The sequence below is a fragment of the Alligator mississippiensis genome, chromosome 3, assembly GCF_030867095.1.
Source record: "Alligator mississippiensis isolate rAllMis1 chromosome 3, rAllMis1, whole genome shotgun sequence".
Classification (NCBI taxonomy): Eukaryota; Metazoa; Chordata; order Crocodylia; family Alligatoridae; genus Alligator; species Alligator mississippiensis.
In genome coordinates this window covers 281,938,083-281,964,933 of record NC_081826.1, presented here as the reverse complement: position 1 = coordinate 281,964,933, position 26,851 = coordinate 281,938,083, and the positions used below count along the sequence as shown (strand labels likewise).

General features: G+C 42.2%; 1 protein-coding gene across 4 annotated transcripts in view; it reads right to left on the bottom strand.

Annotated features, from left to right (window-relative positions):
- Window positions 1–6,962: 6,962 nt before the first annotated feature.
- The window catches only part of PDZD2 (PDZ domain containing 2), a 330,694-nt gene continuing 310,805 nt past the window's right edge, over window positions 6,963–26,851 (bottom strand). For all 4 annotated transcript variants that reach the window (XM_059725248.1, XM_059725249.1, XM_059725250.1 and 1 more), the window contains 5 exons: window positions 26,258–26,375; window positions 19,705–19,806; window positions 16,090–16,363; window positions 13,432–13,566; window positions 6,963–12,504 (listed from right to left, as the gene is read on the bottom strand). In XM_059725248.1, coding sequence (XP_059581231.1) covers window positions 12,338–12,504; window positions 13,432–13,566; window positions 16,090–16,363; window positions 19,705–19,806; window positions 26,258–26,375 — 796 coding nt within the window. In that variant the 3' untranslated portion in view covers window positions 6,963–12,337. The remainder of the gene's footprint in view (window positions 12,505–13,431; window positions 13,567–16,089; window positions 16,364–19,704; window positions 19,807–26,257; window positions 26,376–26,851) is intronic.

The following is a 26,851-nucleotide window of genomic DNA, read 5'->3' as shown; positions in this document are numbered from 1 at the left end:
CTCAAGGCTTAAGTAATTTGCCCAATTTTACTAGGAAGTCTGTGGCAGATTTGAATTTGTCTCCTTGATCTTAAGCAGTGGTCTTATTGTTCTTCATCTTCTATCTCCATTGTTATTTCATGCCCCAGTTGCTCAGGGGAAGAATTTAGTAGCACTGATCACCTGAGCTTTGTGTTGCAAACATATTACACATCACTGCTGCCTTTGACCTTGTCTATACCTGACAAATAGGAGTGGGAAGGTCCCTTGCATCCTTTATCTACCCTGACACATATGCTTGAGGCCTACTACAGTTCTGCCCTCTGTGGCACCTGCATGAAGCCAGAGCAATCCCTTGGGCTTCAAGAACAAAAATGGGACTTCACATCATTCCTCAATGGTGACTCCAGGAGCAAACCCCCAAAGGTCAGAAGCCCTCATAGCCTCAACTAAGGAAGTAAGTCACTTATGCTTTCCTCAGTTCAGCAGCTGAACTAGACAACAGAGCAAGATGATGGTATTTATCACCCAGTAGACAAAAGCCCAGAGGCAGTAGTGGTTGGGGATATTTTTGTACTGAGCAATCCTCACATCAGAATGATTCACCCTTACTGCAAAGTAAGTCCAGCCCATTCATACCGCAAAAATGAAACGGGGAGGTTTGATTTTTATTGTTTGCATCACTTTAGAAATGCCTTTAATTCTGAAATAAGAACTTGTGGTAGAGGTGATATATTTTATTAGCCCAACTAGATTTTTGCAAAAAAACCCCAAAAAACAAAAAACAAACCAAAAAAAAAAAGCTTTCAGGCACAAGCATGCTTCTTCAGGCACAGGAGAAAATCTTTTCTCTCAAAAGCTTGCAAATAAATAAATAAATAAATAAATATCTATATTTATTTATTTTACAAAAATCTAGTTGGTCTAATAAAAGATATCACCTCTACCATGAGTTCTGATTCCTTTTGCCTTTAGGCCAATAGGGCTACAACCTGGATACTGTTACTTCTGAAAAGTATCTGTCTCGTCAGACCAGTGGCTGCAGTGATGGGTATGAGCTCAATCAATGATTTTTCAACCAGGTGCCATGGTACTCTGGTGTGTCTTGAGATCCTTTCAGTGGTGCCACAGGAAACCATACAGTGTTAGAGCTATGAGGTGTGCAAACTTGATTCACACGATAAACCCAGAGATTTCAAGTAGGAATCCACAGCGTCAGAAACATTCTGACCTGCTGTGGTCTTTCTACATTCTCTTCAACAGAAGAATTGCTCTATTATTTTTCTGTAGTCAAAAACTAAATGAAAAACTAAGAGCTGGCATTTTCCAAGGGGTGCCTTGAGACTAAAACAGTTAAAACTACTGAGATAGATAGATGTATAGGTGTCGTATTTCAGAACAGGATATATGTTTGCAGCATAGAGGTGTCGGAGGAAGCAATCATTTTATATTCACTATTTTTTTTAATGTTGTGAAACAGTCTAATAATTTGTAAGTTATTTTGCGGAGTTGTGTATTTTGAGAGCATGTGGCTAAATGGAGGACAGCAACTGTTTTGATTGGTCTGCCTGGGAATGGAAAGTTAGATACTGAGCAGCAGGTGCTGAAGGAATCATCACATTTGGCCAAAGGCCAGGCTATGTGGGTGGGATGTTTCTTCCGTTAGGAGTGGTGCTGTTAGCTTCAGGAAGCAGAAATCCCAGATGACTTCACCCTGCTGGGAACAGCAGGCATCAGAGGCCCAGCTCAGAGCTTGAATTGCCTGCAGTGCTTCTAGGCCTGCCCGCTGTATAACAGGGTTAAACTTGGGGAGGAAAGGCACACGGCTGTTGGACTACTGTTTGGCAGCACTGGCTTTGCTTCTTGTAGCGGATGGGACAAAAAATAAATCGCCAACTTCCTGGGCCAGGGGTGTTGAGTTCCCAGGCAGAGGGCACACAGCTGGGTGGGAGCTTCTGGGTTTGGTGGCTGTTGAGAGCAGCTGGTTTGCAGCAGCACAGGGGGATGTACAAGCAGCAGTCATCCTGGGCTGGGACACTTTAGCAGTCGGTCCCATGGTCAGGAAGCACAGCAAGAGACTGACGTCCAGGAAGCTCTGCTCCCTGCACCATTGTCAACAACAGATGAAGCCTGAGCCATAAGTCTCCCACACAGCTCACTTCCCCATTATATCTTGGCTGCAGCGCAGCAAATGAGTTGTTCTTAGTACCAAGGGCTTGTTCTCACTCCCTTTCTCACAGCTATGCTTTTCCCTCAGACCATTCTTTTCCTCTCCTCCTCTTCCCGTTTTTCCTTTCTTACACCTCACACATGGTGATGGGGCTGTGGGCTTGGCGAGGGAGTCTGTGCTTAAAAGGGAGTCTCCCTCCCACCACAGCTGTGTGAGAGCAGCGATGGTGCAGGGTGAAACGGAGCCCTCTTGGGTCTACCCGCACCTGCTGGACCACCCCAAAGACCAGAAGAGTGCATGGAGACTTCCCACACTCTGCATTGCCACTGCCTACCATCTCCTCATCCCCGCACCATGTGGCTTAGGGGAAATACTATACACAATAGCCAGTCAAAGATGCCAGCTTGTAGGAAAAGCCACTAAAACAAGGACTTTGGCCATTAAGACAACTGTCTACACTTGGGACACTATCTATCTGTCTTGTGCTAGTTGGTAATTTGTTCTTCCCTCTCAATCTCCTCGCCTCTGCTTCATTTTGCACCTGCCCCTTGTCCTGTCCCCCTCACCTGGCTCTTTCAGTCATTGGCTCCTTTCTCCATTTTTCTGATCTCCAATTCATTCTCTTCCTCACCCTCAAAGAAAAGAGACATTCAAGTTGTCTACCACCATTACACTGTTACACCTTCTCCCGCACTGTCTGCTTTCCCTACTCCATGTGGACACAGTACCTAGCTTGGTAAGTGCCCTTGCTTTGTTGATGCTTGGACACTACCATGACTACTACTACTACTACTATTGGTTTTCATTGCAGTTACTTGTTACAGGCAGGGAAATATTAGGGCCCAAAGCAAGAGAAAGGAGAGTGGACCTAAAGGAGAGCTAAAACTCCTCTGGGAAAGGAAGGGCGATGGGAAACATGAGAAGCCCCCGAAACAGGAACCAACACAAAGACAGAAACTGAGACACTAGCCCTGGCATCTTGTGATCTGATGCTGAACTGCTGAGTCAGTCTGCTAGAATAGGCAGAGTGCTAGGGACTTTTTCCTGCTCCCGAGCCACTTGTCTGAAGCACTTAAGAAAATGAAAGTAAATGGCCTCAGTGCAGCAGCTTCTGCGGTACCGTCATGTCTTTGTATGTGCACTGGTCTGTCTTCCATGGTTTCGCTCCTGTGCCAAGTAAAATTGGGTAGAAAGTGTAGTTTAAGGGGGGAAATAGCCCCAAAACACTTTCCGGTACTGAAGATACAAGCCCAGCCAATGCTGCTCTGAGGAACCAGGCTGGAGAGCTGTTGTATAGGAGCAGGCAGGATTGTCACAATTTTTACCTCTCTCACTACACAAATGCTTCCCACTGCCATCTCTTTCACAACAGCATTTTGCATATCAGAGAAGAAACTTCTATCCATCAATGGTAGAAATACCCCGATGGGCAGACTCTTAGAGTCTGCTGCCCCTTTTTAGCTGTCAGTTCATAACAGATGGCCTAATTTTCCTATACAATGCCAATTAAAATTAACATACCAACCCACATCAAACATGAGAGGAGGCCAATCGATGCATCATTTTAGAGCCTTTTAGGCTCCATTCTTCACAATCCTAACTCACAAGATTTCTCTCCCCTCTGCACTAAATGTCACTTTCTGCAGATACCACCAGGAACGCACTGTTTTCCTTCACAAATATTAGACTCCTGGATCTATTAAGATTTTTGCAATGATGCAGTAAATGGGCCAGTCACTGTTATGGAGTAGAAAGCAATTTGCTCCAATGCAAGCAGAAGAAAATGTCACAATCATAGATCATAGCATAAAAAGCAAACGGCGCTGAAGAAACCAAACAGGTGGCTCAGAGGCTGCCGTATGAAGGAACTTGAGTCTCTGCCCTCACGTGCTAAAACCACTTCTCCCTTTTAGTGTCACATTGCGCCAGGGCTCCCTTGTACACCACAACCTCATTGAATGACCAGGCATAGTTGGTCTCCTAAGAGCCCCTGAAACCATTGACTTGGGAGACTCCCAGAGAGTATGGCTCCTTTCAATCCAACCAGCTAGTAGGGTTGGCCTCATGGGAGGCCATTACACCAGCCTCGGGATACACTCACCAGTGAGCTAGTATGCCTACTGAGCAGGCTCAACTATGGAGAGGCTGTTGCAGCTGAGTAAGACTAAGAGGCATGTGAATACAAGGCACCCTGCTCCTCTCTCTGTGGGGAAGGCTGCTTATAGCATCCAGGGACACTTTGGAAATCTTTGAATTGGAGCCATCTTTGGGAAGAACAACTATTCACTTAAATCACTGTTCTCAGATCAGAGCCCCGTTGGTACCACTAGATATGAATAAAGAACCTAGCTCAGCACAGCAAGCTTCAAAGATTTCACCTCTCAGGGCCTGATTCTGCCACCAAGTGCACTGGTACAAATCAAAGACAATGCCAATGAGATCAGTGGAGTTCAGCTTGTATCAAAGGCATCAGAATCAGTCCAACAATCTGGAAAAATTACCAGATTACATACTTACGCCTTTAATATGCTCCCTGAGTGACACAGCAGGAGGGGCAAGCAGTGATATGGAACGGCTTGGCAGCAAATGGCAACTCATTTTGTGAAACAACTGAGCACCTCCTCTCCTATCATAGGTGTTGGAGAACTAGTAGGTCCAAAAGACATCAACTGTGCACCAGATCTGCACAAAGGGGGATGTCCTACCTGCCAAGCTGTTTGCAGAACACATGTTGCTTGGAAAATGGTGCAAAGTCCTTGAGATTCAGGAGATCATACAGTGAGGCCACTTTTTAGTAGAGATGGCCTGATGCTGTAGAATTCAGATCCAGCTCTGGATTTTGAACATTCCTAGGGTGAAGACTCCATTTTTGAAGTTGTTCTCTGGGGAGCTGACCGCAGCCCATATTTTTGTAATGTCTTGTCTAGGCTTGGGTGGGACATCACTCCTTTTGCATCACATTGTCATCAAACTGGTAGAGAGTGAATGCAACCCTTTGGATAATCTGTTTCTGCCTTCCATGAATGAAACACTATTTCACTCACACTTTTTTAGAGACCACACGGTACCAGACTTTCCAAGGATGGGTTGAAACACTACAACCAGAAAGCTGACGTTCCTGGGTAAATAATTTCACAAGAACATCTTGTAACTTTCTGGAAGGTATTCTAGACACAGAAGAACTGATGTTTGTGAATGCATTTCCTCATATGAATAGGTTATAAGGATAAACAAAGCATTTCTCTTGTGGCAAGATGCTCTCCATTTCCATTTTGTAGGTATTAGTGTTTTTCAGCTTATGAATTGTCAGAAGTGACATAACTTTATTTTGCATAGCTTCTTCCTTTACCCCCACAAGTATTCTGCATACTACAATTCCAGTGGAATGAACTGGAGTTCTCCCAACAGACTTCAACAAGAACAGGTCCCAAATGCTTCACAATAATAATATAACATAAATTCCCAAATACAAAAGACATTACGAGAAAGTGAATGCTAAACCACACACATCAATGAATCTTCTCCAAATGTACCAAGGTGAAGTCTGAGTAGACAAACTATGTTATGCAAACTGTGAAATTCCTTTAAGATCATTCATGGGATTGAAAAGGACAGGATGCAGAATACTAGCTTTAGGATTTCTGTCAATGATATCTTTTATTGTACCAACCGCATAGTTGGGATAGAGTTAGACAAGCTTTCAAATGCAAGACATTCTTCTTCAGGTCAATAAAAGATACCACCCAAAGAAATCCTTGCTTCTCACATAATACCTGGACCACCACAGCTACAACATCGCTCTAACACTGCCATGGCTTAATTACTTTATCTCTAAATTCATTAACAAATTTACTTGCAAGTTTTCAGTGCTCCAAGGACTGCTACCATTTGGGATGGGGAGGCTGCATGCTCCATGGGCAACAAAATTGCTCAGTGCAAGTTTTCTATGTAAAATTCAACTTGGCTTTAGAAAAGGTACTGGGGCTTAGGACTAGTGCTTCCTAGTTATGGGAAAGCACTACTTTAAAAACTTACGGTAACTGAATAAAAATGCCTACTCGTGAATCCAAAAAGAGGAAGAAGAAATGAAGAGGCTTGGCTGATGGAGAATCATGTTTTACAGGATGATTTAGTAAATGAGAAAATCAATGAAGTAAAGACAGAAAGGCTGTTCCCAAAAGCAGGTTGTCTCACCAACCGTGGGCAGACTCTCAATGGACAGAAAAGAAACCAATGATTGACAAAATGAGTTTTATATGATTAACATTTTAGGGTCCAGGTTCTATTGACTTTAGCAGACTCAGGATTTGTTTACCAGTACGGAACAAGTCTTTTTATTTGTGGAATGATCTGTAATATAGGATTGGATGCTATTACTTCAAGCTTCCATGCATAGGAAGCATGCTGCATTAGATATACAGTCTGTCACGGAGTCTAGGAACTTTTCTATTTTTTAAGCAGGTTGGAAAATTCAGAATCGATCACTAGTGCAAAATTCCAGAGAAGCATCAGTTATTAGTGAAACTTGGGTTTTACCTACATATTTGCATTTTCTGTACAGAAATGCTTAAAAACTCCATCTTATATTCCAGATAGATGCTGTAAGGAGCACTTTACAATGTAACATTTATACAGCAACTAGCTGGCAATCTGACTCCCACTGATGAGAACTCTAAGCTTGTTTTTAGCTCAGATATATACTTTGACATTTTTAGATGTCATGAGTTTTGGTTGTGCTTTTCAGAAAAAAACAACTTACCTCCATGAATGCTTCTATAGGTTCAGATGGTGAACTGATGTGGAAACGGCAATCTAAAGAGGTACGAAGTATACCATTTATTTTTCAAAACCACTGAAAGACAAAGTTTATGGGGATACAGATTTACATAACAGAGACAAAGTAACTTTGGCAAATGTACAGTCTATTCCATATTATTGCACTCACTTTTTTATAATATACAAGGCATTTTGAAGGGTTTTCAATAAAAGAAGTTATATTTATATAAATAAAAGTGTACATATACAATATCATACAACAAACATATCAGCTTAACATACAAAATGTAACTAAAGTGGGATTCCAAATTCTCACCTGATCTAGTCTAATTCCCATCAATATTTTCATGTGTACATTTACATATCCTAAAATGCATGAACAGGTCAACAGTCCAAAACCTGGCTGTGAATAATTCATCAGGAATTTGAAAAGAAACAGCTGTCACTTATGAGGGCTAACTCTAATTGAGTAATTTTAGAAACCCCAATCACTCAAAATTATCTTAATACTTAATAGCTCTTGAAAGGACATTTTAGGATGAAAATAACCAAACATATTGGCTCATCCTAAATTTAGGCCCGATCCTGCAGTCCCTTAATACAGGTGCAATCCCCACCATCTCTAATGGGAACGTTTCATGCATAAAGACTTCAGGCTGTTACACTGCTCAGAGCCCAGGCCAAATCAAAATCCAGCATGTTCACCTTCCTGAGCTGCTTGGGGCCTAGAAGGTAACAAATGTTAGCTTCTATCCAGAAGAAAAGGTGGCCTGTTCTGAATACCAGCCTCCCTCTCTTCATTGTCCATGATGAAACGCTGCTTGGGACCGGGCATCCTGATTCTTAACACACTTACCTTCTTATGTGGAGCTGTATGCCCTGCATTAGGGCTTGAGTAACTCTGGGGTGACCATTACCTGTATACAGAAGCAGCAGCTTGGGGACAGGCCTTCAATTAGCCAAGATCAAGGTAAAAACCAAGGCTTATCCATGAGAGTGAGGCCTTGGGAGCATTTTGAATCTTTCCTCACTCGTTAGTGCTCAGCTGCAGGGGAGGGGCTTGGTTCCTTGATCATACAGACATTGAATCTCTGAATCCTATGGTCCCATTCTTTATCTTACAGCTGGACGGACACACGTTGGGACTGATTCTGCTTTCACACTAGCTCCCCATCGGTGAAAACCTCTCCTGCCTTCAAAAGAGAGATCCTGAATTAACACTGGTCTGAGACCAGAAGGTGGCCCAGAGAATCTAGGGCTCTTCAAAATCCTTTCGTACGTCATGAATAAATAGAATAGCAAGGGGCACCTGTGCCTGTGACAGCAAAGTTACTCAAGGAATCTCCATGGCTCATTTTAGCATCACCAGGTTCCTAAATGAGTAACATAGTTTCTAACTAAATATAGAAAAAAAAATAGACTTTGACAAGGAAAAGTACAGTCAAGTCACCTGTTCCTAGAGACTAGTCATAGGTAGGGATCTACTTAAAGCACATGAAGGAGAAGTAAAAATTGCAGACCACTCGCAGCACCGAGCACCATTTTTGCAGTCTTTTTGCAGGGAGACCCCTTGTGCTGACTGGTGGAGGGGCCCCGGTTGCCCTGCCCCTCGCTATTGACTGGCTGAGAAGCCTGCCCTTTATGCAGACCCGCCCCTCACTGCTGAGTGGCAGAGAGGGGCAGGGCCACACAAAAGGCAGCCCTCTTGGTCAATCAGCAGCAGAAGGTGAATGCCAGTTTTCATAATGATGGCAGAAACTACCTTTTTCACAATTTCCACAAAAATTGTGAATTGAGTAGAGCCCTAGTTATAGGTGTATGCTGTAGTACCTGCCTGTTACCTGTTCTGTCCGTTTTCTTTGAAACACTTAAATACCTTATAATTCCATGTTTTCCAACATAAAACCATTCATATATTCTTATTCTACATCCAGACAAATCGCAGGACTTTATTTTTACCAGCTGCTGTGAAAAAGTTCATTATAGCTGACAGTTTTCTCCACTCTTGCCTTACCAAAGAAAATTTCATATTATGGGACATAGGAATTTATGGGGAATATTATTTCAATACATTTGCCCAGAAATTTTATTGGAATAATTTCAACTTTGGTAGTACCATCAGTGAGATCTTCCATTTCCTATTACTTAAGAAATCACATTTTTGGCAAGAAAAATGATCATATCATCTAATAAGTCAGGGTTAAAAAGTAATTACTACATCAAAAGAAAAAATACACATCACTAGAGGTCGGTATCTATCTAGAACATGTTAATAGGCCATCATATTTTTAAATATTAAAACGTCATCGTTCCTTCAAATTATATTTAGTATTTTATCACAAACACAGAAATTCCCACTTACTTTTGCTATTAATATTTGCCCACCACATATATGTTTAAGTGCCTATGAAATAAGCAACTGTATGGTATTAATTTAGTGAAAATGAAAGTTTTCCAAAACCACTCACAATGAATAGTACCAGCAAATAAGTGTCTGAAAAATTCTATTATTCACCATGTATCATTTTCAAGACACACTTCAAAGTCTTTAAGTTTAATGCACAATATTTAAAAGCTCATCCTATTTGAGGTCACACTTATTTAGGAGTGGGGGAATCTGTATACTTTCTGGTCTGGAATTAGTAAATCTTAAATGGTGAATTTGAACAAAATGCTGCTTCTTAACACATAAGGGTGGTTTAGTATTTTAAACTAGAAAAACGTCAGTACTGCACTGTATATATATATATATATATATGCCAGTATGTATTCACTATACTGTATTAAACTTAACATGCATGTTCATGTATTTATAATACATATTATTTATTTATCACTATCTTAGGTTGGATTATTCCTGAAGAAGGCCTCACAGTTTAATTGTTATCACCAACTATTCTCCCGCAGTTTTAAATATAAATTAAACAAAAATTTTCCTCCCAATTTAGGCCCTGAGACCCCACTGAGTTTCATGTGGCTGGAAGTATGTGCAGATCCCACAGATGATGACTGAACACCATGCAAGAGAAGGGGGCTGTCCCTCCAGAATCTATTCCAGAGTAGACTAGAAACAGACGTTGCACATTTGTCCCTGGACAAGTTGTGCCTGGAACAGAAACATCCCACAATTGGCATGTACACACATCACACTTCTAATCTGGGTTTAGTGAAGGACTTAATACACTTTTCTGCTACTAATTCAAGGATGCCATCCAGGGATGATGCAAAGTATAGGCATACTTTACGGTGCTCGTAGATACATTGTTAGTACTTCTTATCCCGTAAACCTTTTTAGGATTTGTCATGGGACAACGGACATGGATAACTAAACACCTGCATTTTTCCCAGGATAAAATGGTTTATCTCAGGATAAATGCAACATCTGTTTGTAGCCACAGTGGATCCAACTCTGCAGCCACTTCATACCTCCTCTGGTTTCTGTAAGCAAAACAGCTGTAAAGCTAAGTCCAGCACTTTTTTCACCAAAACCATAAAGACCTCTCTCCTTGGATACACATATGCGCACATTTATGGGACTGGGAAAAAAAAATCAAAGATATAATTATTTCTATTTCGTGCAACTTTTCTGCTCACCTAATCTTTGGATGCCACCCAGAACAGTATCTACTTCCCCATGTCACTAGTTATGTTCTACCCAACTTGTGAGGAAAACAAACTGAACCAAAATGCTTCATTCATTTAGAAGTACTGACTAGAACCTGCTGGAATAAACAGAAATATTGGGTTATGGTATAATCTAGGGCTCAGCTCCCACTGCAAAATGCACCTCCAGATTTTTTAAACATATCACCTACCCATGACCCTGGCCCTTCATAAATAAAAGGGCCATTTGCAAGGTGTTGAATTGGCTCCCAGTTTGGATTTTGAATGCCTCTTCAGTTAAGGTTGATGAGACCTTAGGTTTCAGGCCAATCTTTTGTCTGAATACAAGATCCTGAGGATAGTGGACCAAACAACTAGTTTCTCACTGTTAAGGATGGCACCCCATTTTTGTTTTGTCACTGGTATGGCTTGTTCGGTCATCCCAAACTCGGGGAAATAAACTGTCTGTTCTAATCTCTTATATTGTACATGTTCTTCCCTTAAAACTGCACTGTATAAATAACACACAGCAAAATGGCCTGCTAGGGGTGCATGCTTTGAATGGTGAGGAATTCAAGATAAGTGCATGTGACACTGCAGCCACTACTGTATTATTGTGTCTATAATATTTTATCTAAGGAGTTATGATCTATACATATAAAGTTACAATTCCACAAATCAAAATCCTCATCAGCTGGCCCATTCCTCACTCAGTCCAAACTATATTTATAACAAACACACACACACACACACACACACACACACTCAAAAAATAAATATTTGAGAAAAAAAAAAGAATGATTAAAAGTCACCAGTATGGCCAGTTCAGATTTAAGTGTTTAAATCTTCAGACTTGAGTGTTTAACGTAAGGCAACCATAGTCCTTTTTGGGTAACTAAACAAAAGCGGCTCAATTTACAAAGATGCTTAGCACTCAGTGAAGTCAGTGAGTACTAAACACCTAAAAATTCAACCTACTTTTATTTAAATGCCTAATTTAAGGAACTCAAGTCTGAAACATTGATTGCAATTTTTATACTTGTCTTATTTAAAGCTGTAAATCTGAACTGCTGTCATCCCCTTGATCCTAGATAGATCACCAGCCAACTGGGACAGATTTTCCTTCCTGAAACAAGTGTCTGCACACAGAGTTCTATTGCCTTAATACGTCTGATCTTCCAGTATAACAATATGCCACTGAGGGCTCATTTAACTGTGGTGAGTTCATATTTTTTCAATGATTTTGAGCTTTGTGATAAAATGATTGTGTTTTAGATTTACAAAGTTGTGCAAAATTATATCTCTCTCATCATGCATTTTTAGCAAAACTGTATTTAGAAGAATAAAGTGAGATTGTTCCAGACATTCTCTTATATTAACAAATAAAGACTGGACCCCAAGTAAGTGTATTAAAATCAAGTTATAGCTAAGTGATATACAGTCTATATATACCCATCCTTGTTAACAGGATAGCAACAAATGAGTTATGCCCCAAATCTGCAAACACAAAGTATGTCAGCAACAGGCACAATATTAATCAAAATCTGCTTTACGATTCTGAATGTCCATTGAACTGCTGCCTGACACAAAGATCCTCCTGGAGATTGGCTTCTTACATCCTTGATAAATATTTTTAATACCCTGCATGTTTGCATACTGTTTTTCTGATGCTTTAAGCATTCCACTGGAGTGCATTAAGCCACTTCTACACAGCTTCAAAATGTAAGGACAGCTGGTAGCGTGTTTGGAAAGGGCTCGTTCAGGTGAATATTTTGCCTTAAAGAGGTGGGTTTCTTGATAGTGCTTCTGTCATACTGAAGTTCTAGGCTTCTTGATAAGCAACTGAACAGGTCCCTCTGGGACAGATTTAATGATATTCCAGGCATCATAGTGCATGAGACCAAGTAATGACTTTCCACTAATGGCAAGAATTTCATCTCCAGCTTCTATTTTTCCAGCTTGCTCTGCAGCACCACCTATGGGCATAAAGGAATAAACTGTCAATATAAAAGAGGCAGCAGGGGTTGCTTCCCACTATGATCAGTGAGAAAGAAATGAGTCTTTGAACAACAGCTATTTAACCACTGGGTCATTATTCTGAATACTTGCAATTTATCCCAGTAGGGTGCATTCAATAACAGAAAAGTACAGTATTATTATAACTCCCATATTAAACTCCAACTGTTAAATAAATCTTGTGTGAAACCAAGCTGCTGAGATTAAAATGAGCATTACAGAAGAATAAAAGATGCCATACACTGGCTCTACTATTATATAATACATAATGTACCTGCTCATACAGACTGCAATACTTATTTCCAGAAAAATGAAATATACCATAAAGAAAAAATGGCCCAAGTCTCAAACAGCATGTTAACCTCTTCTCAACTGAACCCTTTAATTGTTAGCAATAACGAGGAACAAAGCAAGTTCTTCAGCAAAGACCAGACACCTAGCGGCTGAGATGGAAGCAGTTAAAGAACAAGCTTCCTGTACAGTTAGAAATTAGATAGTATTGACAAAAGTGTATTTTCTCTAATGGTAATTCATCTGCAACCATCCTCTATCAAGATACACAGCACAAACTCTAATTAATGACCATAATATGAGTGGTTCCAGATAAACACATACTGTGTAAAATCAATGACTTCGGGTATAATAGCACTTTTAATTTCAAAACTGAAGTATTATATCACACACACACGTTGCTAGACCAAATAGGAACACAGTCTAGCAACATTTTGACTCTTTCCCCTTTTGAAGGATCAGGCCTTCAGTTATTGAGAGGTATTGAATTAATGTAAAAATAATTTACTTTCATGAGCATTGAATTCATGATTCTATACATGAGATAGTAAGAAAAAGAATGGGATTATGGCCATGTTCCAATTAGTTTCTAGTACCTTTAAATATTCTTTTTACAAGCAAAGGTCTGTCTCCAGAAACTGAAGCTTTTCCACCATCAAGGCTGAATCCCAAGCCAGCAGAGGTTTTCAATAATTCGATACACACAACATCATTTATATCCATATTTAGGCCTGCAACAGAATATATACAAAATTTCATTATTCACCTTCAAATCACAATTTTGCTCTAGTGACAAAACGATTCACTGTTTAGTTTCCACTCCAACTATGTATGACCTGCTTTAACCCATTTTTCTTAAAAGCATACGTACACTTCTATGGTTGGCACATACAGCTCAACATTTGCAATGTACAATTACTCACCCTGTGCGTAGAGAAATTTTGATCTGGCATGTTCTTAAAGATATGCCCAGATATTTTAGGGCCTTTCTATACTGTGGTGATGTCATCTCCCACACAGGAAAGGCCTGTGTACACGTGGCCAGACACAATCCAAATAGAAATAAACCAATAAGGGTGCTGCTCTCTTACTCTTTGGCCTCTCTCAGGCTCACCACATGGGATCAAAGTGATGCCCCCTTGCCAGGGAATTTTAGGGCTGGGGACATGCCTGCAAGTTAGGCTGGGTAGGGCACACTTGAGCCGTTCTGGCTGGGACATGCAGACATCACTGTTCAGTTAAACCCCCAGCAGGTGACCTTTAAGAGGAGTGTTGAAAATGTGGCCAACGGTATTTTATTAAAAAGTTACAAATATTTTTTAAAAGATGTATTTAAAAATTACAAAAACAATGAGCTGCAAAACATTTTATGGTTGTTGGCTGGATACCTCTGTTTATGATTTGCATGACAGCTTTCTAAATAGCCAGGCTATTTAATTTAAACAACTACCATCTCCATTAAGGTAGGGTTTACCAACTAGGATGAATATGTTTTTCTGCTCACTAACTATTAGAATTGTCAAATCTCTGCCAGAAGATGTGTGTTGCCCTATAGTGGCTGAAGCACAGGTGTTATCACTGCTATGTCTACTGATAACTACACCTTGTACCAATGGACCTGTGTTTTCACAAAAGAGTATTATATTCTTCCCCAGGGGATGGTGCAGTTTAAATACTAATGGAATTGCTATGAATTTGCATTACTTCTTGAAGTAAATTGCTATCAATTATAAAGTGCTATCCAAGGGTAAGCTTTGCCTATTGGAAAATGGCATGTGTAAATATACAGGCTACCATATGTCTATACTACCCCTTAACGAACACAACACGAGATAATGCTGCCTCCTAGTGGTTGCATCAGAGGGGCTGTGCACCTTTTAATGAAAGTGGAAGGAGTGATTTTAGAGTAGAAAGTCAAGACTGTTTGCACTGAAGTTCTTTACATCTTTGTGACTACAAAATAACAATTTTATACAGCTATTCTAATCCAGTCGATATTGTGCATCCTGGTGTCTTTGTCTCTAGTAGCAATATATCTATATCAAAATGAAGGAAGCTCTAGGCTGCATACTACAATTCAGAAGTATCTAATACTCCCAAGATTATATACTCCAAATACTCTGAAGATTGGTCATCTCAACCTAACAATAAAAACTTGTTTTGGGGCCAGTTCTTCCGCCTATGTAAATGTGCAGGCTCTATTGGAGATAATAGAGTAACACTAATTTACACTGCTAAGTATCTGGTCCACTTATTTAAAAAATGCTTCTAGCGATGTCTCTGGATATTCTATTATAATTCAAGTTGAAAGTACCAGACAATAAAAATAGCAATAACAAAAAGAATCTCTCTCCACTAAAAGATGGAGCTGTTCATTTACAAAAGTGGTCATGGACTACTGTGTGCCTCAATTTCTTGGTGCTCCACTTCAGATAAGCATCAGGAAACTGCCTGTGGCAGATAGGACATACCCCTACAGAAGCATACTATTAAATCTCTGGTTACTGGGAGTTATCCAGCATTGCCAACTGATTCCTCTCCAGGTTGCTTAACGGTGGAATTCCAAGCCAGGAACAAATGCCGCACTCATGAAGCAATAGCAAATAGTCAGCTACAGCAAACTTTGAATGATAAAAGGTCTGAGTTCTGAACACCCGATAAGTCTCAGCTACAAAACAAAGCCGTGTGCCCAAACTGAAACCTGTTCATGACACCACTGATACATGATACTTCCAGCTACAAATCTAACTTTCTGCAGGTCTCCTCCCAGAATACAGATTTGGGTTTGAACAAGATTTTTTTGTTTCTTGTAATATCAAAATATCTGTCTGCTATGTTTAATAAAAATATCTTAAAAGACAAATCCTGCCATTCTATAGATAAATTTAACGTCTTATGAATAACAAGGAGATTTGTAGTTTGTTTTTTCTTGCACCAGCTACTGTTGTCATTTTAAAGGCATTTAAATATGTAATCTACATTTAATCCTACATTGGAAGAATATGTGGAAAGACGGACAGTGACTTCAATGGGAACTGGATAAGAGCCTGAGTGTTCATCTAAGGGTCTATCTATTCATGACAGTTTCTAAAAACTACACTTGGCTTCCAAAAAGTACAAATAAAGCTTGAAGTACATGTTATTTGCTCTCTTCGATCTGATCACACAGACATTTATAATCTGAAACATTTTTTTTTCCCCTGGTTCTGCTCTGTAGTGTATTCATGCCAACTGTTCTTGGACTAAAAGTGTACCTGTTCCTCCTATATCCAGGGTAACATCCTTTCCAGGCCCAAAGCATCTTCTGCCAGTAGCGGTTATTTCAAGTCTGGAAGAATCCTTTCCTCTGTCTTTTTCTTTCTTGATGACAATGACTGCATATTTGTGCAGTCTGGCCTGATGGAGAGCATTCAGAACATCTCCATGGAGTGAATCCATGAGAGACATGCCATTGATTGACAAAACAAGATCTCCTCGATGAATGGTCCCTTCTTGAGATGCCACACCCTTCGAAAACACTCTGTGGACCTACAAGAAAGGTTCTATTTAGTACTGATATGGCATTATGAATATGCATGGTACTTTTCAGAAGTGCTCAAAATGGGGGCCTGACCCTCAAAAGGCTTAGTCTATGAGCCTGATACCAAACACCATCAAGCACAACACTTCTTGTAAGCAGTCCCAAACACCATGCTTAGTACTATCAGACATACCCTGAAAAGGATGTATGTAGGTGTCTAAAACAGGGCTTAGATGGACCTAAGTCTGCACTGCAATCTGTACAATCATTGCTCAGTGGCCACCTGGTAGTTCTGTAGGTATTTCCAAGTGACAAGTTCTGCTGGCAGAAGCCATCTACTACTGGCAGAGTTGCACCCACAGCAAGTATTTAATCAGCAGAGGTATGGCATGTCAGCCAACAAAACGCTGTCAGCAGAGCTTTACAATATAGACAAGGGCTTTTTCTGTAGTACCTACAATGGAGTATGCAAGTCTTTTGACATCTGCTGGAGAGTTCTTCAAAGCCTTGATTCACCCAGGAAGAGGCTCTGCCAAACTGCAATAGTTCCAGGATTAAATTTCTGGGCAGAATTCAGAAGCAGTTAAAGGAGGCACTCCCAGTTAAGAGCTAAGGCCTAGATCTTGTAAAGGATTTAAGTTCCTAAAGCAGAATTTAGGTGCCCAAGTCTGAAACTGTGATCCAGAAAAGCCCCACCTAATTGCTGCTTAATCCCAGAGGTGCCTAAACACTACATACATCATTTTTGTACCTCAAGAGGTCCCAAGACACCTAGAGTTCTGTTTCTAGGCATGATTAGAATTGTTTCAGTGTAGGCAGCTCAGTGCCTCACTTACTGCTAAACCCAACTGGGTCCAGAAATGGTCAGAACAGCAGCTAAATCCTTTGAGGGGCCCAATCCAGCATAGATTCATAGATGTTAGGGTCGGAAGGGACCTCAATAGATCATCGAGTCCGACCCCCTGCATAAGCAGGAAAGAGTGCTGGGTTTAGATGACCCCAGCTAGATACTCATCTAACCTCCTCTTGAAGACCCCCAGGGTAGGGGAGAGCACCACCTCCCTTGGGAGCCCGTTCCAGACCTTGGCTACTCGAACTGTGAAGAAGTTCTTCCTAATGTCCAATCTAAATCTGCTCTCTGCTAGCTTGTGGCCATTGTTTCTTGTAACCCCCGGGGGCACCTTGGTGAATAAATACTCACCAATTCCCTTCTGTGCCCCCATGATGAACTTAAAGGCAGCCACAAGGTCGCCTCTCAACCTTCTCTTGCGGAGGCTGAAAAGGTCCAGTTTCTCTAGTCTCTCCTCCTAGCATGCTCCACACATACCTAGTACTCTGTAGAATGAGGCACTCTACAAAATGCAGTAGTAGTCACAGCCTTATTTTAGAGCACAACCATAGGAGCAGGATGTGCTGATGCTACCCACTCACTTTGTAATAGTGAAGGGCAAAGAGCACCCACTTAGGAAGTGGAAAATCTAAGTTTCATACTGTTACCTGCCTAAGGAGATTCATCTCCCATCTTTCAGTAGTGTCACAACCCAAAGTTGTGATTTTTTGTTTGTGTGTGCTTTGGCACTGCTAAATTATGTTCCCGCTAAATTGTAGCTTCCTTGCATGGTGGAGTTCTCTGCTGCAGAAGAGAACCCCGGTGCAATGGAGAATTTCCTGCCAATTTGAAGCTTTCTTTGCATGGTGCATTTCTTGTGCATCTCAGAAATGCACGGTGCAAAAGAGTTCCCGCCATTTGTATGAAGATTCCTGCCACATTATTGGCCGATTCTAATGCATGCACACGTGGTGGCTAGCAATTGGCTTGTTAGCCGTATAAAGAGCTTGAGTGGTTTCCGCCCAAGTTGGAGGAATTAGAGAACTCACCAGGAGGAGGAGACTTTGCGCTGTGTGAAGATCTCTAAGCGCTGCGGATCCTTATGGACCCAACGCATTTCTTAAGAAGGCAACAGAGGTCTAAACAGCCTCTGGCCTCTCCCCGTTGCCGAGCGAAATCCTAGACGTATCCCTTTCCTGTATACTAAAGATTCGAACCCACGGAGCTTTAACAACTCTGGGGCCAGAGAGCCGAACCGAACCCACGGAGCTTCGACAACTCCGTGGGAAAGAAATTACCGAACCCGCGGAGCCTTAACAACTCCGGGGCCAGAGAACTGAACTTGTCGTAGTCCTCCAACGAGGATTTAAGCGGAGCTGCACCTGGAAACTGTCCAGCCTACACCGCAACCATCTTGGGTGTAAGTAAATAATCTTTACATCAACCATTACGCCTCCGTGACTAATTCTAGCTCGCCCCCGGTCTTCTCCGGCCCTGCGTGCCCGGGCTGCTGGCCAAAGCCCGCGTGCGCAAAGACAGGCCCGGCTCGCTCCAGGCCCGCACAAGTAGAAGGCCCTAACTACTTGACTAGGAATAAGGAGGCTGTTATCCTATGCAGAAAAAAGAGAGGGAGCATGAAGGGGCAGACCTGTGACTAGAGGACTCAACTAGGACAGAGAGGTCCTGATTTTCCATCCTGCTCCCAGGGTCTGATTCTGGATTTAAATCCAATGACTGTTTCATGTAAAATATAGAAACAGTCCTGGAAGCAGGAACTAGAACCTTCCTATAAGCATTGCTTCAGCCCCAAAGACTAAGGAACACCGTTTTCCTAATCTCAGAACCAAACGGTTTAACCCTTTTTAAGTGTAAGATTGAAACTCTTCAACCATGTTGGAGGGCATGTTGCATGGTGCATGGGTTCTCTTACATTTCCTCTGTCTTAATGCTTTTAATTTTGGAAAGTAGTTCAGTTGTTTGGCACAATTTTTTTTGCATGGTGTTACTTAAGGGTGCTTAGACTGTTTAGACTGCTTCTGCTTAACAAACCTTATAAATAAACATTATTAGTTTTCAATAACGGAAACAACTCCAAAAGAATCCAGAATATTTACTGAAGTGTGATGTGGCCTTCCTTGAGTTCAAAGCACAAAACAAAGAACACATTTTCAAAGATAAGAACTAAAATCTACCTACACCAGGCTGCGTCCAGTGCAGGCATGTGAGATTTTACTGAAATCCTTTGGACTTTCCTGGATTCAACAGGATGATAACTGAGTTACACTTTTAAGGCTAGTTTAAAAATAACTGGCATCCATTTCCAGGAACAAAAGTACTACCTCAGCTTATTGTTCTGATTTGACCACTGATTGCAGTAGCAGATGACAAGCAGCCTTCTCTCAAAGACATTATTTTATGACTCAGACTGATTTGCAATAAGTCTTGAATGAGCACTTGATTTAATTTCCAGCCTGCCTTTAAATCAGCTTCTGCTAAAAATGACTTGTAGTCATCACTTACTACGACTGATTTCTGTTCCAGATCTATTCCACCAGCGACACTAAACCCGAGGCCAGCTCCTTCTTCTTTACTCAAGACTACAAAGTAAGCGTCTTCTTTGTTCTAATAAAAGAATAGAAAACAACAACCAGAAGTCAATACTACAGTCCTGCAGAAAGACTAGATTTGCAAACTACTTCAAGCCCAGGAGTTGCAGTTTTCACAAAAAAAAATGTAATTCTTATGCAAGGAGTTGAACAGAGGTTCTCTTTTTATTTGTACAGCATGGGTAGTATTATAGGTGCTCTCAGCTGACTCTAACAGAGGTCACTTTAATCTAGCAGGTAATTGTGGAACAGGGCCCAATAGGTGGAAGTTGAAGCTTGATAGCTTTAGATCAGACAGACAGAAAATGTTAAAAGCAGCCATAATTGGAACAACTTACCAATAGTGGTGGTGGATTCTTTAGCACTGGACATTTTTAAATGAAGATTGGGGCTGGGGCTTTTCTCTAACAGGTACATTCTAGTTCAACTACAGCTACTGCATTTGTGTATTTGTTATATGAATTCAGGGAAATCCTATGGTCTGTGCTGTATCAGAGGCTGGACTAGATTATCACAATGTTTCCCAATCCTCACATGAGCAGATCACCTACAGTGGCAGTTCAGTATCTATGCCCATTCCACCCAGCTTCTCCACTAAGACTGCTAACAAGAAAGCTGACTGAGATTAAACTACTTGCTACACATATACTTAGGGCAGGTGTAGACGAACCAAGGGTCCTAAATTGAAGCAGTGGGTTTTAAAAAAACACAGCTTCAATTTAGGACTGATTAAACTCCCATGTCGTGCACGCACTCCACTGACTTACCTGCAGTGGGCCCCCCCCCGACAGGCAGCACCTGCCCACAGGCACTCAGCTCAGGCAGTCGTGGGGGGTATCGTAGCTGCAGAGGGAAGAACCAGGCCTCCATGCAGCTCAGGCAGACAGGCTCTGTGGGGAGATCAGGCTCAACGCTTTTCTTGGGTGGAGCCTGCTTTCCTGGGCTGCTGCCAGGCTGCCTGCAGGGCTTTCTACAGAGCTGCACAGCTGCACGGAGCCCAGTGCTTTGCTCCACGGCTGTAGGGGCACCAAACTAAAACTCCTTAAAGGAGTTTTAGTTTGCTGCACCCCAAGTCATTTAAGGCGCATTATGCCGCCAAATCTTCTACAGCAGCTGGAATTAATGTGCAATGCACCACTGAGGCATGCAAACACCAACACCAGTAAAGCAGTGCAAAAGCATTTAGCCTGCTGTAAAAAGTGTCAGGCACACATGCCTCTTGTTTCGTCTACACAACCCTAGTCACTACTCATTACATGATGAAAAGTACCAACTGTTACTGATCTGGGTTGCATAGAAAAAAGAGTTTAGCTTTCAGTAGTAAGCAGCGTTTTTGCAAGTGAAAATCTAGTCTTCTGAAGCAGAATATTCTGCTTCTCAACCCAGCAAACCACTAAGAATACTCCTTAGGAATCAGTCTCCTTAAGCTAAATTCAGCCTTGGTGTAAAAAAGTGGCACTCAAGTGAAAAAAAAAGGAGTGTAACTTGCTTACATCAGGACTGAATTTGGCTTGTGAGCAAGTGAACAACAGTACAAAACTGATTCATATAAAATAACGTGCAGCTGTTGGAACATAGAATTTACTGGCTTAGACCAGCAGTGAACATAATACCGGCCACAGGTTCCTTATCGGTCTGGAAATTTGGCAGCAGGGGCTTGGTGGCAGTGTTAATTGCCACAGCTTCCAGAGCCATGGCAATTAACACTGCAACTGCTCATCCTGCCATGCCTGGGGGGAACACCACAGACTAGATGACTTGGCCCTGTATGCTAGATCTGGCTGACAGATTGGCCCTGCCCGCTGGATCCAAGTGAGTTGGGTACCCCTGGCTCAAACCATGCATTTCTCAAGTCTGGTATCTTGCACGCAATAGTCATTAGGCTAAACAAGAGGTACTGCTACAAAAGCCAGGTTACATTTTGCAGTGTCAGTGGGACAACACACAATCATATGGTGCAGTACCAGAAAATTAACTGAGCCTTCTGTAGCTCATCAGGAACTGATAGTGTATAACAGCATCTCCCCACCTCTTCCCTGGGATCACATCCAACATGAAGCATATCCAGGAACTGTCAGTACTGAAATTAATATTATCATTTTAGAAATGAGGCCCTGACACAGTTGCATCTATTTATCATTAACTGGCACAGTTCACAGGACTCAATCTTGTCTGGCCCAGGGGCGGTGTTTTAAATTAAATTAAATTAAATCCCTGATCTAAGAAAACATCGTGGGGAAATCAAACACCATTAAGGGTTGCCTTGTAAATAGAACCAGCCACATTCTTGGCTTCACTGTAGCTGTTCTGTGCCAGCCTAGTGGCCTTGAAGGATTTCCCTGGTGAAAGGGGCATCCCTAAGCAGCACAGAACCAGAGTAAGAGCTTGGTGTCATACTGCAGTGAGCACTCGTTGCAGTGGTATTCCCAAGAAGAAAGCAACAAAACTCAGCAACTTAGGCAATGGTAATCCTCACTTCCAGAACAGCGTCATGGGGCCATTGCCAGCTGGACTTCCATGTGAAGAGCCCTCTATTTACTTGAAGTGAGGAAACAAAGAATAAAATCATTATAAATTAGTTTAATACTAAAATCCAGCCTGGTCTTCAGCACAGTGTGCTGTATGAAAAGAATACCAAGATCCCATTAAACTTTGCATTTGTCTGCACTAACAATCTTCTAGTGGCCATAAACTCCTACCCTGATGTAACCTGCACTGGAAAGAACTCTTAGGGGCTGCAACATTATTTGGTTTCATAGATTCAAATACCCCAATACATTCAACAAGGCAACCTGAGCTTAATCTTATTCTCCAAAATACACAATGGAGCTCTGCCCAGCTGTAGAACTCTTTCTTTAACAAAAGCATGGAAAGCTGCCTAGAGTTTGCTCTGCATAGCCACTGCACAAAACTATATTAATTACTGTAACAACTTCCATCGTCCACCTTCCATGCTTTACACGCACCAGTTAATCTAACTACTAGGCCTCAGAGACATGGGTAATTATAACTTAACCCACAGCCCCAGCACACTTTATATTTAAGGTGTGATTAACCAGGTAATTATGTCTTAAATTGTTACCCAGCTGCATGTTAATGCAATTAATGGCATAATAAAACAAAGAATAAACCACAAAGTTATTACACAAAAAATGGCTAGGAGCCCTGTCAGCTGATTGGGTTCCCAGCTATGGGGGTACACCATGTACCCCCATGGCTGGAAGCCCAGATCAACTTACAGTTCCCAGCTATGGGAGCACATTGTGGGGCCCTGTGGCTGGGAGCCCAGATCAGCTGACGGGGTTCCCATCCACAAAAGCCGGTGCACAGGGAGCCCAGAATTGTGATCCTGGGCTCCCACTACACTGGCAATAAGGCATAATGGGATCTGATGCTGAATCCCACAATTATGCCTTCTACCATGCACACATGGCATCACAGAAAGTGTGATTGTGGTGATCCAGCATCAGATCCCATTGCATCTTCACTTGCACATCTGCCAGGGGCCCAGGTCAGCTGAGGGCAGGGGCACAAACTCCTGATATTAGGGGTCCAACACCCTCTTCTCTCAAAATTTCCATCAAAGTGAACTAAGTACACTAAAAGATTGGGTCTCAGACCTCTTCAGTTTTGAACTGTAACCAAAGGGTCACCCTTCCAAAATCTGAGGCTGGTTACAATAAACTGACCTTCCCAAAAAATATTTCAGTATTTAATTTTTCTTCATGACTATTATGAATGGTAGCAATAATTTAAGCAGGATGCAGACATAAAAAAGGATACAGCCTCTGCCCAGAGGAGCTTACAGTCTGACACAGACACTCATCACTTTTCAGTGATTATATAATTCTGAAGAACCGTCCCATTGTAGACTTAAATCCAGCATATAACTAGCATAAAGTTTTCCAGCCTACGTGCCATCCCAGACTTAAATGTGGATAGGAGAAACTATGCAGACAAAATATATTCCAAAAAGCATTCCATTTTATAAATATTTGAGTTCTCAGATTTTAAAAACTGGCATGAGTAAATAATCCTGCTAAGATTCCATGTAAAATACTTGAAAATGCATTTAATTCATTTTGGCCAGGAGTAAAGTCCAGTTCTAGAAAATCTGCCAAACCCACCTGGCTCACCAAGCTCTTGGGACTGGACTCGCAAGCTTTAACTAGTCTGCCTCTGGAAAGACATAAAACTGAGTAGCTTTGGGAGTTCCTGTCCTCCCAGCCCTTCTTAGATACAAAAACCGTGACCTTTGCAAATAAGATTCAGAAGCTACCCAAATCCAGCCAGGCAGCCAGTTATGTGCACCAGATGTCAGCTCCTTCAGTGTTGTCATTATTTACCCTTATCAGCTTCAGTTTTGATTCAAAGAGGAAGGGAACGTACTCAAGCTAGATATGGACAATTAATGTGCTGGCAACCGTTGAACATGAGAGGCCTTCTTTAGGCATCTGGACAATGAAGCAGGTTGCCTTAGTACAATAACTAGTCTCCATAGACTGGAGTGGGGAGAGAACAGCAGCATGGGCCTGTTCCAAACCTGCCAAGCAGCTATGCTTCATGTTGTTTTAAAGCAGCCACTCCATTTTCATAGCCTTGAAATTTCACGAGAAGGAGAGCTCACTAGAACAGATGGGATCGATATTTTCCTGTTCGTCTGAGAACTTGGTCTGAGCCAGGTACTTGGTGAAAGGTGTTACTGTCATTCTTCAGAACTTGTGAGCTCAAAGGCTTCTAAAGTTACAGGAATGCGTCAAATGGAAACAGTTTCTCCCATTTAGATTTGCAGAGCAGCCCATTTTGCTATGTATCATAACAACTTTCACATGAGAGGGAAATGAACCAGTATATCTATATCGGGGCAGGCAAAATACAGCCCGTGGGCCAGATTCAGCCTGCCAGGCCATTCTATCTGGCCCATGAGGCCCTTAAAAATTTTAGAAAATGAATTTTTATCTGCCCCCGATTGCCTGTGAAAGATGACAGGTAGCCAGCAGCAGTAGGACCCAGGGGGAGTCAGTGGCAGGACCCAGCGGCTGAGGCTGAGCAGCATGGCCCGTCTGGCTCCACCCCACCCCATCCCCATCCCCCCTGCCCTCAGCCCCCAACTGGAAGCCTCTGTGGCTTCTGGCCTTGCAACCCTGAGGCTGTTCCCCGCCTCCCTCCATCCGAGTAGAAAGGCAGATAACATCGGAAAGAGGGATGGGGGGAACTGCTTGGATCTGCCCAGCATTTGGGAGCTGTGTGGTGCTGGCTGGGCCAGGCTGGAGCCAGAACAGGAAGCGGGGGGGGGGGGGGGTGTTGTTGAGGTAAGTGGCACAGGGAGCACTGGGGGGAGTTGTGGGGGGACTGTGGGAAGTGGCAGCAGCATGGACAGTGGCAGTGGCATGTGAGGCAGTGCAGGGAACAGCAGGAGCCACAAGCAGCAGCAGTGGCAAGGGGAGCAGCTGGGGCCAGGAGAAGTGGCAGCAGCAAGGGCAGGCAGGTATGCAGGAGGTAAAGCAGGAAAATGGCAGGGGTGTGGCGGTGGCGGGCAGGAATGTGGAGCCTGTGCCAGTGCCCTGGGGCTACTGGGGACCCAGGCTGGGGCGGCAGGAACGCAGAGCCTGGTTGCGTGGTCTGCCTGGCTGCATCACATGAGGCTTCCACTCAGTGTGTGAGAGCTGCATGCGACGGAGCCAGGAGCCCGGCCCCGCCTCTCTCTTTCTGTCTGTCTGTCTGTCTCTCTCTCTCTCCCACCCCACCCACCATAATCCCACAGCCCCCACCCCAACCACATACCCCACACATCACTCTACACCCCCACTCCCCAAACACGCACCCCAGACACAACACACAGTAGGACCATACTGTGAGCTATTATGCAATCACCTTTAGATTTACAAACATAAATCAGTACAAAATTTTTTTTTAAATAAAATTAAAATAAATTATAGTGGGGGGGGGTTGGGGTTGTATATAATTTGGGATTTTTTTCCAGTTTCATGATTGCAGCACCCTCCCTCCCAAAAGGAGTATGTCCAGGGCAAGGGGAGGGACTTCTGGTGGCAAATGTCAGGGGTTGGGGGGGGGGGGCAGGGGGAGATGGGGGAGCACAGCATCGGACTTCAGGTCCCAATATGGTGGCGAGGGGCAGGGCAACCATCAAGGGGTGGGGCTACCCTTGCTGCCCTTGATAACTCACCAAAACTCCGTAAATGGTCCTCCACCCAAAATAATTGCCTGCCTCTGATCTATATAATAAGGCCTTTCAAATCAACATTATGAAAGTACAGAGATTTTCTAAAGTCATGTGTAATGGTACTATTGATAATAAAAGAGCATAGTGAACAAGGCTACAAGCTGAATTTTAAAATTATTTGGAGTATATATAAACCTACAATTTTAAAAAATACCAGTAACTCTTTATTTATAATTCATCAGCTCTGGCCACACATTCTGAGTTTTGATCTTTCATTTCTTACCTCTGCTTGCATTTTAACTTCTTGGAGCATAGTGATGATATCACATTTTGCCATCACTGATGACAAAACAGATTGCAATTTCTGCTGGTCCAGAGTTGAGACCAAGAGCTGATCCAAGCTGAATATATACATAAATGTAAAAGACAGCAGTAAGTTATATTGCTATTGGGGAGTTCACAGACTTATTTCAATATCTATGGTTTACTTTACATCTAACACCTACTTAATCTGTTGTATAACTGTTATTTCATTAAATGAGTAAGAAATAGCATTTCCAATATAGCACTCTTAGATGTAAACTGTTGTAGCACCTTTAGCACTGTCAGTTTATGAAAGTCACATTGCTGACTGCATACATAGCAATTATTTTCAGTGTCAAAATAATTTACACTGTGGCTAGAAAAGGAGAGGATGATTTAAAACAGGCCTTAAAAAAATAAAAAAGTCAGGCTGTGATTTTTCCCTAAGGATTTTAGGAACCAACTATATAAAAATCAAGAGAGCTACATTTACAAGACACTACTTGAGTGAGAATCAATTTGCTAATTGTTATACTGGTAAAGGCAGGCTACGCTAACAGCCAATTGTGGACAG